This window comes from Alternaria postmessia (assembly GCF_024291825.1).
Source record: "Alternaria postmessia strain BMP 2775 chromosome Unknown scaffold_70, whole genome shotgun sequence".
NCBI classification, from domain to species: domain Eukaryota; kingdom Fungi; phylum Ascomycota; class Dothideomycetes; order Pleosporales; family Pleosporaceae; genus Alternaria; species Alternaria postmessia.
The window spans coordinates 106,796-123,321 of record NW_026260143.1 but is presented as its reverse complement, the minus strand read 5'-3'; the positions used below and the strand labels follow the sequence as shown (position 1 = coordinate 123,321).

Genomic DNA, 16,526 nt, shown 5'->3' with positions numbered 1-16,526 from the left:
TAAATATATTATGTGCGGAGGGTCAAAAGAAGACGGCAAAACAAATGAAACCGATCTGAAGACGTCCAGGTCCAAAATTACGGTGTGGATGTGGGCCTTGGTAAAGTTGGTTAGCAGTAAGTGGAGATTGTGGAGAACGGTGGGGAGACAACATGCAGCAGTGCCTCAACAAGCTGAGAGCATGGCAGAATAATCAGTGTATTCTCAGGAGCGTGTAATAATTTTGGCGGGCGACAACAAACTTTTCGATATTTAGGCAGACCAAGTGTGTTGATGATTTAAATTGTATACAAAGTCTAAGTTCGCTTTTCCGCTTATACAAAGCCTGACCCGTAAGATGCACAACGGCGGCTATACGCGATTACAGTTCGAGACATACTGTTTTTGACTCGCTTGCTCTACGCTTTTGATGATAGTACAAAGGAAATCATGTCTTGAATAGCGAACGTCAACATCCTAACAGCCTCCGCTTCATTTCATCTTTGCTTTCTCCCTCTTCTCTTGCAGGTAGCGCAACGACTTGGAGAAGCCCGCAGTGAGAGGTCCCTTCAGAGTCTGCACAGTCGAAGGCCACTTGACCGTTTGGTTGATCGCCTTGGTGACCATTTGTGGAACGTCCTTCTCTCTGGCAATCCGCTTGTCGAAGTCACCAGCAACCTGCTTCTTGACTATACCTCCAGAAGACTCGTCTTTGCTTGCTTCCAACATTTCCTGATAATCGCGGCCTGAGATGCCAAACTTGCCGCGGTATTGGAAGTAGACCTTTTCACGAAACTTCTTGGGCAATCGCCTAATCATAGTGGCGCGCCTTTCAGGATCCATGTCTTGTGACATCTTCTGATCGAGGCCCTGGTCTTCTATCCATCCAGCCGTGCGTACCGCGGAGTCGTCAGCGTACAAGATATTTGGTAGTGACATTATGAGGTCGTGGTACAGGTATCTGAAGTTTCGTATTTGGTGCGTGACGATGTTGTCAATCTTCTTGGGGTTCTCGCTGCCATATTGCATACGCGGATCGCCCTGATAGCTCAAGCCAGTGATTGTGGAATATAGTTCCTTCTCAGTGAACTTCTCGGGAAGAAGAAGAAGCGCACATCGTACGGCAGAGAGGAGGTTACGTTGGTTTGCGACACGGAGGTTGGGCTCTTCGTGGAGGATCTTGACGGGCTTGTGTAAGCGGCCGGCGAAGTAGAGGGTGTCCCAATCGGTGAGATCGCGAAGGAGCGTTTCGTAGTTGACGACAGCGTACTTGATCATAGTTCCGTTTACTATCACATACGGATTAAAGTAGGCACCAGCACCATATTTGTCCTGCACATGGCTGACGACCCCTGAACCGAGTGACCCCAGGAAAGAATAGTGGTCTCGGTGTTCGCGCAGATTGAGCGAGTGGAAGTGCTGCGAGAACCGAGGTGTCAAGATAAAGTCTATCATCTTTCCGCCGCCCTTCTGCCACTTGAGTATCGCCTCGGGCGCGTTCGGATGAGGGGATTGCGACGTGCGCGAAGCTGTCGCAGCTGACTGAGGGAAGACACCGGAGCCATAGGCAAACGCATAGGTGACGGGTGGAAATTGCCGGAGAATGCCTCGTAATGATCGCTTGAATTCTTCATTCGTTTGTATCAGCTGGTTCTTCCCAAAGTCCTTGTGTGGTAGCTGTGTAAAGTCCTCCAGCGAAGGGGGTTCATCCTCCCACTCTGGAGGCAGCGATTGGAATGCATGCGGCTTGTCGGCGGGTACAGTCTTTTCGGATGAGATGAAACGGCGATTGACCTGAGCCAGAGGCCTTCTGCACCACGCTATCCGGAATATTGGCTGGCGTAAATACATCTTGTATAGATGTCGATGCCTGAGGTTGCGCAAAGTGAGAGGGTGGATGACGTAAGCGCGGTTGCTTCCGTTACGAGCCTTGGCGATCAGATGTTTGCGCCGGTCCCTCTTACCGCGTAAAGACGCGACTTCCTCTCAACCCACCCATCCCACACCACTCCACATCAGCAACACTTTATTTGCGTGGTAACTCAGCCGCTGCTCTTGGAACATAAGGAAAAAGCACATAAGAACATCATAAAAGATCTTCACGACAGTCAAACACCATGGACGCCGCGCTGGCATCACTCCAGGCGCGTCTCGCGACCTTTGGAGGAGCAGCAACGACAACCAAGACGCGACGGACAAGCAGCAGGTCAAAAAAGGCAGGTACAAAGTCAAAAGCAGCCGCATGGCCACTCTCATCACCCTCGGCACAAGATCTTGCATTTGCTGGTTTTGTCTGGAGGCCAACTACCGCCAGCCCAGACAATGTACAATGCTTCAGCTGCGAGTGCCAACTCGACGGCTGGGAGGAGTCAGACATTCCCGCTTATGAGCACGCTACACACTCACCTAGCTGCGGCTTTGCAGTCATCGCTTGTATCCGCCTGCGTGCCGGTGATCCAGGCAGGACTGAAGAGGACCCAACATCTGACGCGATGGTGGCGGCGCGTCGCGACACGTTTGGCAATATGTGGCCTTTGGACACTAGCGCCGGCTACCCCTCAGTAGACCAGATGGTCGCCGCTGGATGGTTTTATGACCCTTCCGACGAAACTCCAGACGGCGTCACATGTCCATATTGCTCTCTGGCGTTAGACGCCTGGGACATTGGCGATGACCCGAACCAAGAGCACCGTAAACGCTCACCCGAGTGTCTCTTCTATACCCTCTCCGATATCTACAACCCACCCGTTCCTGTCGCAAAGAAAGGCAAGCGCGCCTCGAAAGCTAAGCGTCCGTCAGCACGCTCATCCACCGCGTCCACTACCAGCAAGAAGGCCACACGCAGCAAGAAGCGCACAAGTGATGCTATGGAAGACACAGAACTCTCTGAGGTGGCCCCGCAACCTGCGCGTGGCAAGAAGCGCATGAGCGATACTATGGATGACACACAATTCTCCGAGGTTGTACAACCAGCACCGAAGCGCATTCGATCTTCGAGCATCGAGAGTTTCCCAAGCGACCTGCCAGTTGGAACGCCTAAGAAGACACCGACTCAGCCGAATGACAACATCAACTCAGATTTCGACATGTCAAGCCTTCCCGCTGATCTCATGGTTGGCACTCCTAAGAGGACACCACCTCCCCACAGCGAAGCTGACGATATGGGCAACACTCATGGCTGGGAGCCTGCCGACGTAGACATGCTGTTTGCTTCTCAGGGAGAGGCCCAGGGTCTAATGCAGGACATTCTCATCGATGCCGGACTGGACAATATCGAGACCGCTGGCTCCACACCTGAACAGACCTACGACGCAGTCATTGCAGGTCTGACAGATCATGAGAAGTCTATGACTATCGAACAATGGGTTCTCTACAACGCGAAGCGAGGCGAGGAGAAACTGCGCATGGCCTGCGAGAGACAAATCATGGCGTTTGAAGCAGAGGGACAACGTGCGATGGCCGTCTTGGAGGCTATCCCCTCAATTTGATTCTCCTACGCGTTTAGTGAGATTTGGAGTACTTCGGAGTTCGGTCGTTTATGATACCCCGGCATATGGACAGGCGTTTGAACGTGTTGGATTTCGACAATGTTTTGTTTTTGCGTTTCTTGTTGTACTTTTCTGGTAGCCGCATCCGCCCTCTGCCTTCTTTCTTGAGCTTAAGGTGAACCCACGGTCGTAGTTCCCGCAAGGGTTGACTCCTGTGGGGGATCCGTCGTAGCCTAGGAGTAGGGCTGGGATAGGCGAGGCATGTTTGTTGTGGAGGATGTTTGTGCGCCATTGGGCTTTGTTGTTCTGTACTCTACGAGATTACGTTGAATGAAAAGAGACGTTTTGCACGACTTGAGCTGGACCTTCGATGTACAAGCTATGTGATGCGCTGATAGAGTGTACAATGCCCTGCACATGTGGATAGGTTCCATAACCATGCGGTTCGAGTCAGAAGGGGTTTCTAGCGCAACAAACTGCACCAGCCATCCATCTACGTACTGGTAAACGCAGTCGCTTCTCACATCAACACGATTTGACGCGTATTCACGTGATGGCACATTTCAAGAAGTGATCTACAATGAGCGAGGGCATGCATTCTTCATTCCACAAGGCCTCGGATCCTTTGAAGATTCTCTAAGAACCCACCGCCTCTTTGCTGTTGAGGTTGCTGCTGCTTTGGCACACTACCACTCCGGCCTGGCCTCTGCTGACCCCGGTCCTTGTTCCTCTCCTTCTCTCTATCGAGTTCTCTTTGCTTGTCTTCTGCCAGCTTGACCAGACTTTCCACGAACTTGGCTCTCGCCTTCTCCTCTGCTGTGCCCTTCCAGACCTGCGCTAGGTCTCTCAAAGCCTGTATCCTTATCTCTGCCTTCTCCATGCCACCTTCTGGGTCGCCGGTGATAAGGTCGGCGATCTCGGTTCGTAGCGAGGCAGCAAATTCCTTGCCTTTCTGTTCGCGCGAAGCGCTGTCTGTGCCAGGCTCGGGGGCGGAAACGCTGATGAGCGAAGCACCTAGGGAAACCTCGGACGGTGGTATCGACCAGTGCATGGCCTCGCCGAAGACCTTGATAACCGTCTCGAGACGCGAGCGGACTGTGGCGAGGGTGCGGAGGTCCGAGATGTATTCTGGAGTTGTCTCATCGGGCTCTTCAAGCGTTGGCTGTGACGGTTGCGCATCCGGTGCATCTGTCTGCGATGTAGTAGGGCTCTTGAGCTCGTCTCCGGTTGACTCTGTCTTTATCGAGATCCCGCCTGGTATGAACTTCTGGACATCGCCCTTCAGCCCATCTGTCAACGTCTCAGTAAGCCCGAAAGCCTCTCCACGCAGCACTTCCACTTCGTACGCCAACCGCCCACCGCTCCGTAGGATGTCATCGGTCAACTGTGTCAAGATGGCCGATAATCGCGTCGTGTGCGCATTGAGCTGTGAGAGGAGGTCCTGTGTCTGCGAAGAGAGGTCGGCTAACGAGACGGCATTACTCGATTTTGGCCTTGAAGCTAGCGATAGCGAAGGCAGCGTGGCGTTGAGGTGTTCGGCGGCATCGAAGCGCGGCTCGAGGAAAGGAGCAAGCGCGGGATCAGATACATGTGTTGATTTGGGCGTCGTCTTCCCTTCAGACACGGCCATGGCGATCGCGGGATTACTAGGAGATGTCGCGGGCGTTCCTGAATGTTGCAGGGAATAGCCGAACGCTCGGAACCTTTAGTTTCCCTCCCGCATAGCTAAATTGTGGGGGAGGGGCTATGACGGCATCTTCCATATCTTGGAGTGCGTCTTTCTTCTGACTCTGCAATTCTTCATTAGAGGAAATCATTGTGTCGATGATATCAGAGGTGAATGCTGAATGACTAGCTAGTCGTCCTTGGAAGAGCTCGTCTGCGAGCTGCAGCCTGCGTTTGGGTGGCTCAGTCAAGCTCCACTTTCCAGGCAACACAGGCGCCATCCTGCACCCTCACCTCTCTCGTTGACTGATATCCGCGGACGCCAGGCAGCGTCTCACAAGCCATCTAGTCTGCCAAGAACCTGTAGAAGCAATCTGAGCTCAGGTAGGGCCGCCAATCGCTCTGGCTTTTCTATTTCTTCTCTTACACAACTTCATCGCTGGCTTGGGCGTGATTGCCTGGATTGAGCCTTTCCGTGAATACTGTCTCGCACAAACAGGGAAATTGCGTCAAGCACGATTATCAACACGTCTCACCTATTTACAACGTAATACACAGCTGCTCAAGACTTACAACATTAAAGCTTTCCGCGTTACTACCGATCTGCACTGCGCCGCAGCCCGCTCGCTCAACCACCGGCCTCAATCCGACACGCACCTGCAACAACGCCAAATATTCCGTAACAACACCAGTTTGTTGGCTCCCAGTACCTGACAAGCTATCAAAAGCGCGCCAACATGCCGAGGCGGCACTTCCAGGCCGACCTTCAAAAGGCCGCGGATGGCGTCTCGATTGCGGGCATCTCAAATGTACGCGCTGGTGGCGACGACGGCGAGTTCACATTCATGTGCATTGCAGATGGCGAGCAATTGGAGATCTCAGCCTTGGTTCCAGGTATGTCATTTTCTCGTCGGCGTTCGAACGACTAGCAAGGCACCTCCAGCGGTCCGATCGAGTCAACCAGCATGCCTACGCTGCCTTGGTCGAACATAGCTGACAAACTACACAGAAGTATCCGACTACCCCACTAGCCACACTTGCATGATCTTCGGTGCCGACAATGCCTCTGCTAGTGTCGCTGCCGCCCTTAGCGACATCGCCGATGCTGCCTTTGGGAAGACCGTTCCTCAGATTCTTGAGCTAGTTTCTACTAGACTGGAATCAACCGACCGCGATGGCGACCAGCAGATGCTCGACTCACAGGAGTTTGACGATTTCGACGAGGATGACGACGAAGAAGAAGAAGAAGAAGAAGAAGACGAGTACTTTCCTGGTGACGAAGACATGATGCCGAAACCGCAGCTCGCAAACGGTAGTAGCGCATTCCAGGGTGGTGGCCATACGGAAGCTACATCTGCCTTCCGACAACGAATCCGGAGTGATCTCTTAATCGCCAAGAGTGAAGGATTCAAGGTTGGACATCTTGGAGGCTTGATGGATGGCCTTGGTTGTTTTGTCTCTCTTTCTATCCGCATCTCCAAACTCGGCATCTCGGAAGAGGCTATGCAAGCATGGCAAATTGAGCCGACAGAGTACCTCGTCGCAGCCTTCCAATATTCGTCAGGATACAAGAGCATGGACGACTTGAGGTCTTACGATGCGCAGCAAGCTCGACGAAGCTTCGGTATCCGTGTCGGCGTTTGTACGACATATAAGCCAACAATGCAAGAAGCGATATCAGCTTTCACAATCTTGAGCAAGGATGAAGAGAAGCAACGGGAAGATTCGCAAGGCGACTCCCAGAATATCTCGTCAGGACTTCCCAAAGGCTTTCGAAACTCATTCATCTCACAACCTCTAAACGAGCTGTTAGAGCAGCGCTTCCACATGCTCCTAAAGTATCGTTACGGAGGCATGCCATGGCAAGGCTCCGAGTCATTTTACAACGACCAGATCCTGAACGCATCACTTACGGATCAGGATGCATCGCAAGACAAGTACTACGAAGACGAGCGGATTAGTGATGCGTGGCCAAAGATTGTTACTGATGACCACATTACCTCTTCGGTTGGCCAGGAGCACTCCCTACCGCTTGTAGGGATGCAATTTGTGCTACGACATTTTGTTCGATGTACCGAGTTCTGTCTGATCTGCTTCAGTAGGATGCCCGACGACCTACAAGCGATCAAGCCTTATGTCTGTGACAATCCGCTATGTCTATATCAGTATATGTCGCTAGGCTTCGGCCCAAGTATCGAGCATGAGATCTTATCACAGCCGAAAGTTGTTGACCTGCTCGTCAGCTTCTGTTACGCTAGTGCGCGTGCAAGCAGGCTTAGGGAATTCCCTACCGGTCTCAGCCTGGCCGTTCCACCTCCAGTGTCCAACGATACGGATTATGTCCAGGTTCAACTACCACGAACCTGGGCATCCCCTGCCGACACTGCACAACCAGTACCTCCGCAAGCCAGTACACCACCACCAGCCGCCTTGAGTATGCGATTCAAAGCTGCCTCTCTTGAGATGCTATTCGATGATGCGAGGCAAACCTGTCCTGTATCGAACGGCCAGTGGATCGTGATTCGAACAGACGATAACCCGAGTAAGACGCTACATTGTCGCGTGATTGATGCGTCACTTTACCCGGCTGTAAAGGTGTCAAGTCCTATCATCCCAGTAATTGGAGGAGGGGTTCCGAACGATCCATACGCTATACCACGCCCAGCTTCATCGCAACAGCAGAAGGTATCGGCTCCACCACCAGGTTCAGATACGGAGTTCAGATCTGCAAGCTTTTATATCTACAACCAGAATTTCGATGACTTGAGTACCCTAGAGAAGCCGCAGGCTATCGCGGCGCTGCTTGATCTCTTACCACCTGTTCAAGAAATGAGGAAGTATCTTCTGCGGAAGTCACAGTCTACCTTGAATACTTGGGTTGATCGTCTACCCCCCGCTGTTCTTGGGATACTGCGCTGGGTGATCGCGTCAAATCGGGCTTGCATTCTACAGGTCGACAGCGAAGAAGACGCATCAAATGGTCGTAGTTCCGAGGAGCGTCTATATGGTATGGCAGGTTGGGCGCAGTTCCGGTTTGCAATGGGTGCTCCTGACAAGGAGCGCCGATTTATCCATGCGGTGCAAGAGACAACCCAGCGGCTTAGCCTCAAATATCCCACTCTATTCGCATGGCATGGCAGTCCTATTTACAACTGGCACACCATCATTCGGGAGGGACTTCACTTCAAGGAAACTGCCCACGGTCGAGCCTATGGACATGGTGTTTACCACGCTCCTGATGTTCATACTAGCTTAGGCTACTCCGCATTCGGTGGCATTTCCTGGACAATGAGCGAGCTGAAGGTCCAACAGACTTTGGCTCTCAATGAAATTGTCAATGCTCCGGCAGAGTTTGTGAGCCAAACTCCGCATCTAGTGGTTGCTCAGCTCGATTGGATCCAGACACGATATCTCTTCATTAAATCACGCGAAGACACTGCAGCAACCACAGAGCCAGGCAACAAGCCGCTTCTATGCGTGGAGCAGGACCCAAGCCGCACGCCTCGTGGTGTAACGGGTAATCTCGTCATACCGCTACATGCTATTGCTGCCTCTCGACGTCCTAAGGCGAAGGCTACCCGGGTAGATGGTACCCTACCTACAAATGGACCTTGGCTGACAGATGCGCAGAGACACAAGCGGCAGAAAGCTTCTGGAAAGACGCAGTACGATCCCATTGAAATTGAAGACGATGACGACGGAGCCAGTATTGCAACTCTCGACGAGGACCGCATCATTTTCGAGGCTGATGACGAACACAAGTCGGTCCAAGAAGTTGACCCTCTTCCCACACCAAACTCTATTATGGGCGACAAGGGCAAGTCGAAGATGGCCTCGATAGCGTCGTTCTCGTCGAAGATCTTTGGCAAGTCATCATCTAGCAAGCCTCTCACCGACTACGTCCCTGGCACCCTGGATTACACAAAACTGCCGATGCTTCAGATGCCTGCATGGGCAACAACCGCTGCTACCAGGCGTTTGATGAAGGACTTCAAAGACATCATCGACATCCAGAACAAGGAGCCGCCGCACGAACTCGGCTGGCACATCGACGAAGACAAGATGGACAACATCTACCAGTGGATAGTGGAACTGCACTCATTCGATTCCACTCTGCCACTTGCAAAAGACATGAAGAGTAAGGACGTCAGGAGCATCGTTTTGGAGCTGCGTTTCGGTAAGGACTACCCCATGAGCCCGCCATTTGTCCGAGTCATCCGACCTCGCTTCCTCGGCTTCCAACAAGGTGGAGGTGGTCACGTCACCGCAGGTGGTGCCATGTGCATGCAGCTTCTTACCAACGATGGCTGGAGCGCGGTCTCCTCAATCGAATCTGTTCTTCTCCAGGTCCGCATGGCTATTTCTAGCCTGGATCCCAAGCCCGCCCGTCTACAAGCAGGTGCCCCAGTGGACTATGGTGTTGGCGAAGCGGTCGAGGCGTATATGCGTGCTTGCGCCGTGCATGGTTGGACTGTCCCTGCTGGCTTCAAAGAGATGGCTTATGGTGGATCTAGCGCTGGGGATTACAACCCAATCTAGAAGAGTCGGAGCGTGCGTATTTCAAGGACGGAGTCAGAGCACCGAATTATGACAGTTTTGCGAGCATTGTTCGCTGGCAGCATGGAGTTCACAGATCATGGAGCGAGATAAGATGCCATGTGGGTTTTCAAATCGCAATGAAGTGGGATTTTGATTTTTGTTAGAGGAGTTTCGGTGCATAGCATGGCTCACGGAGAACGGCATACGATACCTTTTGAGTTTTGCATCTTGGCGAGGTCTACGTGCAGTAGAAAAGTAGCAATCAAGTGCTTCGCCAATAGCTTCGTATAACATGTGATGGTGTGACGTGAGTCAGCTCAGAACAATCGGACTACTTCGTACTGGGTATCATTAACGTTAGAATATTGAAAAGTGAAAGTCTCTACAATCCACTACATGGACTCTATCCAACTTCCCGCAAGCCAGACGCCTGCACAGCCTACCAGCACCGCGGCTCCGTAGGCTTGCTTTGTCCACCCTTGCTCTTCATCCACTTTCCAAGCACCTTCTCTCCGTGCACTGTGTGAGACCTGTTCAGAACTAACGTTCTCAACACTTTGGTCATGCGATTTCGCCATCTTGACCACACTTCCCGCCTCTCGTACCCATCCTGTCTCGTTCCTCCCCTCTACTTCTACATTCTGCACATTGCCGAAGAAATCCATGACTCGTCTCTCCCGTGCCGCCTGCTCTCCTCCTTCGAAGAGATCGTACCGTATACCTGGGTGACTGTGAATCTTCTCCTCGTCGTAGCTGTCGAACAGATCGCCCATTGTCAGTTTGGAAGTCGGATCGCGGACTTGCGTTTCCAAAAACTCCAAGTTGTAGTATGTGTAGCGGTCGATAACCGCGACGCCAACGTCGTTGTCGGCGTGGTGTGAGTAGGAAGATTGGTCAATCTCTGAGGAGCCGGTTGCGAGGATGTTGGGAGAGTAGAATTTGGAGTACATGGTGTTGGCTTGGCATGTGTCTATCATGAACAGGATTTCGTGGTAGCTGGGACATTGATTAGCAGGGTGGTCTATGAGTGTGATAGAGGAAATGGACATACCGTTTCTTCTCCCACATCTGTCCGAACGCATCTGCGAGATCGAATGCACTGATCTCCTCTGCGTCTTGAAACTTGAGAAATTCGTTTCCGCCATGGCCCGTCATGTATACGAGGATGTTACTCCGTTCGTCCGTCATCAGCCTCTTACTCCGCGGCATGTCCTCTCCCACTCTGTCCGTCATCAATCTGATGAAATTTTCAACCGTGACTTCGTATCCCCGGTAGTCTACCTCGATGTTGTCACCGTAGAGGTCTAGCGCGCGGTCTGCGTTGTTGTAGACGGTTCCAGGGAAGGCGTTACGAGGGTTGCACGCCATGTCGTCAGGCAGCATGAGGATGATTTGCGAATCGGGGATCCCGAGACGCTTGACGGTGCGATATAAGGAGAGTACATTGGCGAGATGTCGGTAGTTGAACCAGAAGCGTGATGTCGAGACGAGGACGGCCCAGTTGGATGTATGTTCGCTAGCGACGAAAGGAGCTGCCAGTAGAGGCAGAAGCGCGGTGGAGAACTTCATCGCGAAGTCGGTATTGATAGTAGATCCCTGGGAGGTTTGCACAGTGCTTGGAGTGGTATGCGGACCCGCGACGCGCCCCTAGTCTAGCAGTCCGCGATGCACGTTAGAGTGTTGGCCATCTGACAAATCGGAGATAAGCAATCACTCCGCCAATGATATCCGGCTATCACGTGTGGAGCTTTGCACGCTAGCCGATCACCTTGCATCATCGCGTGCACATGCTCAAGCACGCCATTCCATGTCAGGGCTCCGTTATCTTCCTATCTGGACATCCTGATCTTCTTCTTCTCTTCTTGAATGCTTCCTCGTCCGCACGCTGGCTGAGTCGATTCAGCTCCAGAATATCTCGAGGATGGCACCAGACCGGGGATCCGCACCGCTGGAAAATGAAAGAGGAGGGCATGGTGAAGAGACGGATGATCATGCGCTCGGCCGCAGCAGATCGGGAGCCCGCAAGTACCTGGCTGAACAGGCGTCGCAGCCACAGAACTTTACGCTCCGAGGTGTTTTGGTAGGCTTGGCGATTGGTGTGGTGATTTGCTTCTCGAATATGTACTTTGGATTGCAGACTGGTTGGGTTTCTGGCATGGCTATGCCTTCTGCTCTGATCGGGTTCGCATACTTCAAGGTCGTTGCAAAGACACTCAAGTTGCCATTTACGCCGGTTGAAAATGTTTTGGTTCAATCAGTTGCGGGATCGGTCGGCACCATGCCTCTCGGATGTGGATTCGTAGGAGTGATTCCTGCCCTGAACTACCTGTTGAAACCTGAAGAAAACGGACCTTTGGATATAAGTCTATGGAAGCTGATCGTGTGGTCTGTGGGCATCTGCTTCTTTGGTGTTGTGTTTGCGGTACCACTGCGGAAAGAGATGATTATCCGAGAGAAGCTAAAGTTCCCGAGTGGGACTGCGACTGCTCTTCTGATCAAGGTGCTCCATGGAGATGAAAAGTCCAAGACGATGATGGTACGCGAAGGGATTCAAGATAGGGATGACCAGTTCGATGACGGAGAGGAGGCACAGGGCCTACTACAAGGTTCAAGCGCGCAGCGGGAAGAGCATGATCTTAGGCCGTCCATGGACGACAGCATGAAGGATCCAGATCAAGAGCTTGGAGAAGATGGGGACTGGAGATCTAAGATCAGATTGCTGCTCATCTCTTTTGGCGGATCCGCACTATACACTGTCGTATCGTACTTCATCCCGCAGCTCCACGACATACCCGTTTTCGGTCTTCCCTTGGCGCAGAACTGGCTCTGGACTTTGAACCCTTCGCCTGCGTACGTGGGTCAGGGTATCATCATGGGTCCTGCTACGACGCTTCATATGCTCCTCGGTGCCATCATAGGCTGGGGCATCCTTTCACCACTTGCCAAGCACAAAGAATGGGCTCCAGGGCCGGTGTCAGACTGGACAAACGGATCAAAAGGCTGGATAGTCTGGATATCTCTTGCCATTATGCTTGCGGACTCCCTTGTTAGCCTGGGGTGGCTTCTTTTGCGTCCCGTCATCACAGTCGCAAGAGCTTATTACCCTACTGCAAAAGAAAATTTCCAATCGCATACTTGGAAAGAGATATTCACGCTGAACATCACATCCAAGCCACAGTACACTCAGCTCAGCGATGGCACGTCAGCGAACCCGTTGGCAGCGATCAAGCAACATCTCGCTGAAGGTGCCGAGCCGGATGCCCCGCCTGAGCATCTTGTTTCGAACCGTACCACTATCATCGGTCTAATTGCTTCGCTAGTTCTTTGCGTCGCTGCTGTCCATATATCATTCCCAGGCCTCATTCCCTTTCGGCTTACCCTGCTATCGCTCGTACTTGCGCTCGTCCTATCCATTATGGGTGTCCGCGCACTTGGCGAAACAGATTTGAACCCCGTTTCTGGTATCTCGAAGCTCACTCAACTCGTCTTCGCGCTCGTCACGCCCACCACTGGGCCTGGTGCCAAGAATGCGGTCATTATCAACCTTGTTGCAGGCGCCATCTCCGAGTCTGCTGCACTACAAGCAGGCGATCTACTACAGGATCTCAAGTGTGGTCATCTGCTAGGCGCAGCGCCGAATGCGCAGTTTTGGGGCCAGATGATCGGTTCAGCATTCGGTGCGGTGTTATCTGCTGTTGTATACAAGCTGTACACAAACGTATACACCATCCCCGGTGGCCTGTTCGAAGTGCCGACAGGATACGTGTGGGTCTTTACTGCGCGATTGGTGACAGGCAAGGGCTTACCGCCAATGGTCAAGGAATGGGCTAGTGGAGCGGCTGTCATATTCGCCGTAGGTACTATGATCAGAGTTTGGGGCAACAACAGAAAGCAGAGGGGTTTGAGTGGATGGTGGATCGACTTCGTGCCTGGTGGAATCGCTGTCGCTGTCGGTATGACTTGTCACATCCCTTCCAAAATCTCACCAACTAACTCACCGTGCAGGCATGTACAACACTCCATCTTTCACGTTGGCGCGTACAATAGGCGGCCTGCTCAGTCTATGGTGGCGGCGATGGAAGGGTCGAAGCGAGACACCTATCATCGTGCTTGCAAGTGGGTTGATCCTTGGCGAAGGACTGTTTAGTATCGTGAACTTGTTACTGGCAAGTTTAGAGGTACCTCATTTGTAGGAACGTTCGTCGACTAGTCAGATCAGGTTGGTTGTGGTGCAACCTGATGTTCAATACATCTTACGTGTTCATTTGAACAGGCTCAGTTGCATTGACATACTCGTCGCTCCATCATATTCGAATCTCCATTACTTCATGATCTATTAATGCCTCCTAGCTAGGCTTTGCGTCTACACGTTTGCATGATCTATGTTACAAGAAACGAGCACCTCGGAAAAGAACAGCGATTTATACAATACCTTCCTCCTTTTCTCTCCTTATGTGCTCTCTTCTCGCTCGCATCGCATTCCAAGGCGTGAGCTGCTTCAAGCCCAGCCACGGCGAATTGATGGGACTAGGCCCTGTATATATGAAGATGTCGTAAAGGAAGCCACCAAACGCACAGCCAAGGAAGGGCGCTACCATTGGGATCTACATGAATTAGCAGATGTTATTGATATTGTCGGAAGACGTACCCAGAAGTAGTAGCCGCCAGCGGACCACACTTCGTGACCATAGCCAACAGCATACGACATCAATCTTGGGCTGAAGTCACGAGCGATATTAATTGCATAACCAGTCTGCCAGCCAAAGCAGGATCCGAGGCCGAAGATTAGGAAGAACAAACAAAGAGGAAACCATTTATCGGACTGTATGATGGTCAGCATCATCACACATTACTGCTATCTGTCGTACCTTTGGGACACCGTTGTTGCTCGGGTCCTTCAACGCGAAGATGACAAACATCAGCAATGTACTTGCGATGAACTCCGAGAAGAACTGGCTTGTTTTTGTAAGGAACGGCTGTGGATATGTGCAGAATATTGCTGCTGTAGCCTTCTCGGCAGGAGGCACTGTTCGCATTTTTCCACCTTCAAACCAGTCGATGGAGCTAATGTAGTTTGCATATACGATACCGGATCCAACGAAACCACCTAGCATCTGCGCAGCGAAGTACATTGGGAACCGCCGCCATGGTAACTGGCGGTATATGCAGTTGCTGAGGGTAATGGCTGGGTTGAGATACGCCCCAGAGTCGCCTGCCACGTACAGTCCAAGCATGACGCCTAGGCCCCAGCTGCTTGTTGTTAGTATGCTTTGCCATCTTTCCCAAATCAGCACTCAACTCACCCCCAGTTTATTGATTGATACTGCCCGAAGCCGTTGCCTCCTGGAGCAGTAGTCTGACCAGCTGATAACAAGACTTGCGCAACCGCTCCATCACCGAACATCACCATGATGGCAGTGCCCCAGAACTCAGCAAACGGCTCCCTCATCACTGTCCTTATGCGCGACCATAGCAACTCAGATGCTGCCCCATGATCATGCTCCTCATCGATGGGTGCCTGGGGATGCAAGCCAAGTACCGATCGCTTTCGTTGAGCGCTCGACGATGTTCGATTAGGCGAGAGCTCTGAGTTGGTAGAATGCGACGAATACTGTGTCGGCGCCTGAGTCAGAGGTGTAGCGCTCGTTCCAGACCTGATACTATCTAGGCAGTTCTCGGAATGATCGTCTGCCCAGTCGCGTGTGATTGACGGCCCTGGGGCCATTGGTCCTCGAGTGGTCATAATGGAGGGACGTCAAATGCAACACTAGATGATGATAGACTAACACAAAAGCCTCTTGGCCTCGATAACGGTACCAACGTGAGAAGAGTGCTAGCAGATGCACATAAACAGCCTACTCAGCGGACCATGGCTGCTTAAGCACCTCATTCCATACCCGCGGCTCCTATGCTAGAAGACGTCACAGCATAATCCCTCATCGCGATGACAACGCCATTGGAGGACGATCTCGTACTTCCCCTCATTAAACTAGTGAGATCTCCAGCTTGGGGTACGATGCCGCGCGCCGTCAGCTTGGGACGTGACTGTTGTGCGCCAGAAATGACGTCTGTCAAGCCTCGGGGCGTTATTTCCGTAAGCAACAAAGCGGAAACTTATCCCTTCACTGGATTAGATGGTGATGAGGTTAATTTGTGATGACTCGAGAGAGGATTTACAAGTATAATAATACAGTGGATGTTAAGATCATTGTTTTGATACTGCGTTATTCCCGATGGTAGAAGTGTGGGGAGCTTTTGTGGATTTTCTGGGGTGCGTCGGCGATCGCGATGCCCAGTTAGCGCCAAGTTTGGCTATCTGCCTAGGTAATGTTCGACTCCGATCTGCCTCTCGCAGTTGTACAGGACACGCAAGTAAAACATCGCCCTCCTTACCATCAAACTTGCGGAAACTGTCACAGACGAGGCTGTCGACCTCAAATCTTCCATCGTCGTCGCCTACCATCCTATCATGTTCAGGGGCTTGAAGCCATTGACTCTCCCGGATACCCAACAGCAATTGGTGTCGAGGGGGCCGTGCATGATATTGTTGAACATAGCTTCGCCGGTGGAATCTTCGATATTTTTGAACGGAGGCTCGCCACATAGAGTGTACCAGAGGACACCGCCAAAGGGCCATATATCCTCATTAGAGCCATACGAGTAGTACATCTTAGCACCACGCCGGCGCTTAGTGCCCTTCTATTCGTACAAGGTGTCCCTTCAGAGTGTTGTGTTTCGCGGTGGATCCAACTGCTTCAGGGTCCAAGGGACGCATAATCTTCTCGTCTTCCTTGTTCTTCATTACTTGTTTGGTACCGTCTTATGTCTAGACCTCACCTTTCTCTGGATCTGAAA

At 52.0% G+C, this 16,526-nt stretch overlaps 7 protein-coding genes across 7 annotated transcripts; 3 read left to right on the top strand and 4 right to left on the bottom strand.

Moving 5' to 3' along the window:
• Positions 1–471: 471 nt before the first annotated feature.
• Positions 472–1,830, bottom strand: J4E82_008567 (uncharacterized protein; the record flags this gene model as incomplete). Its single annotated transcript, XM_051734798.1, has 1 exon — positions 472–1,830. One exon carries the CDS (start codon positions 1,828–1,830, stop codon positions 472–474), a length of 1,359 nt encoding a protein of 452 aa, XP_051585483.1.
• A 266-nt stretch (positions 1,831–2,096) lies between these two features.
• On the top strand, positions 2,097–3,467 carry J4E82_008566 (uncharacterized protein; the record flags this gene model as incomplete). The annotated part of the gene is made up of 1 exon (XM_051734797.1): positions 2,097–3,467. One exon carries the CDS (start codon positions 2,097–2,099, stop codon positions 3,465–3,467), a length of 1,371 nt encoding a protein of 456 aa, XP_051585482.1.
• Positions 3,468–4,068: 601 nt separating this feature from the next.
• On the bottom strand, positions 4,069–5,097 carry J4E82_008565 (uncharacterized protein; the record flags this gene model as incomplete). The annotated part of the gene is made up of 1 exon (XM_051734796.1): positions 4,069–5,097. The coding sequence occupies one exon, from the start codon at positions 5,095–5,097 to the stop codon at positions 4,069–4,071; it is 1,029 nt and encodes a 342-aa protein (XP_051585481.1).
• Positions 5,098–5,869: 772 nt separating this feature from the next.
• Positions 5,870–9,671, top strand: J4E82_008564 (uncharacterized protein; the record flags this gene model as incomplete). The annotated part of the gene is made up of 2 exons (XM_051734795.1): positions 5,870–6,026; positions 6,142–9,671. 2 exons carry the CDS (start codon positions 5,870–5,872, stop codon positions 9,669–9,671), a joined length of 3,687 nt encoding a protein of 1,228 aa, XP_051585480.1.
• A 392-nt stretch (positions 9,672–10,063) lies between these two features.
• Positions 10,064–11,240, bottom strand: GPI8 (glycosylphosphatidylinositol anchor biosynthesis; the record flags this gene model as incomplete). The annotated part of the gene is made up of 2 exons (XM_051734794.1): positions 10,064–10,667; positions 10,723–11,240. The coding sequence occupies 2 exons, from the start codon at positions 11,238–11,240 to the stop codon at positions 10,064–10,066; spliced, it is 1,122 nt and encodes a 373-aa protein (XP_051585479.1).
• A 352-nt stretch (positions 11,241–11,592) lies between these two features.
• On the top strand, positions 11,593–13,864 carry J4E82_008562 (uncharacterized protein; the record flags this gene model as incomplete). Its single annotated transcript, XM_051734793.1, has 2 exons — positions 11,593–13,624; positions 13,677–13,864. 2 exons carry the CDS (start codon positions 11,593–11,595, stop codon positions 13,862–13,864), a joined length of 2,220 nt encoding a protein of 739 aa, XP_051585478.1.
• Positions 13,865–14,092: 228 nt separating this feature from the next.
• Positions 14,093–15,396, bottom strand: J4E82_008561 (uncharacterized protein; the record flags this gene model as incomplete). Its single annotated transcript, XM_051734792.1, has 4 exons — positions 14,093–14,275; positions 14,320–14,493; positions 14,540–14,921; positions 14,975–15,396. 4 exons carry the CDS (start codon positions 15,394–15,396, stop codon positions 14,093–14,095), a joined length of 1,161 nt encoding a protein of 386 aa, XP_051585477.1.
• Positions 15,397–16,526: the final 1,130 nt, after the last annotated feature.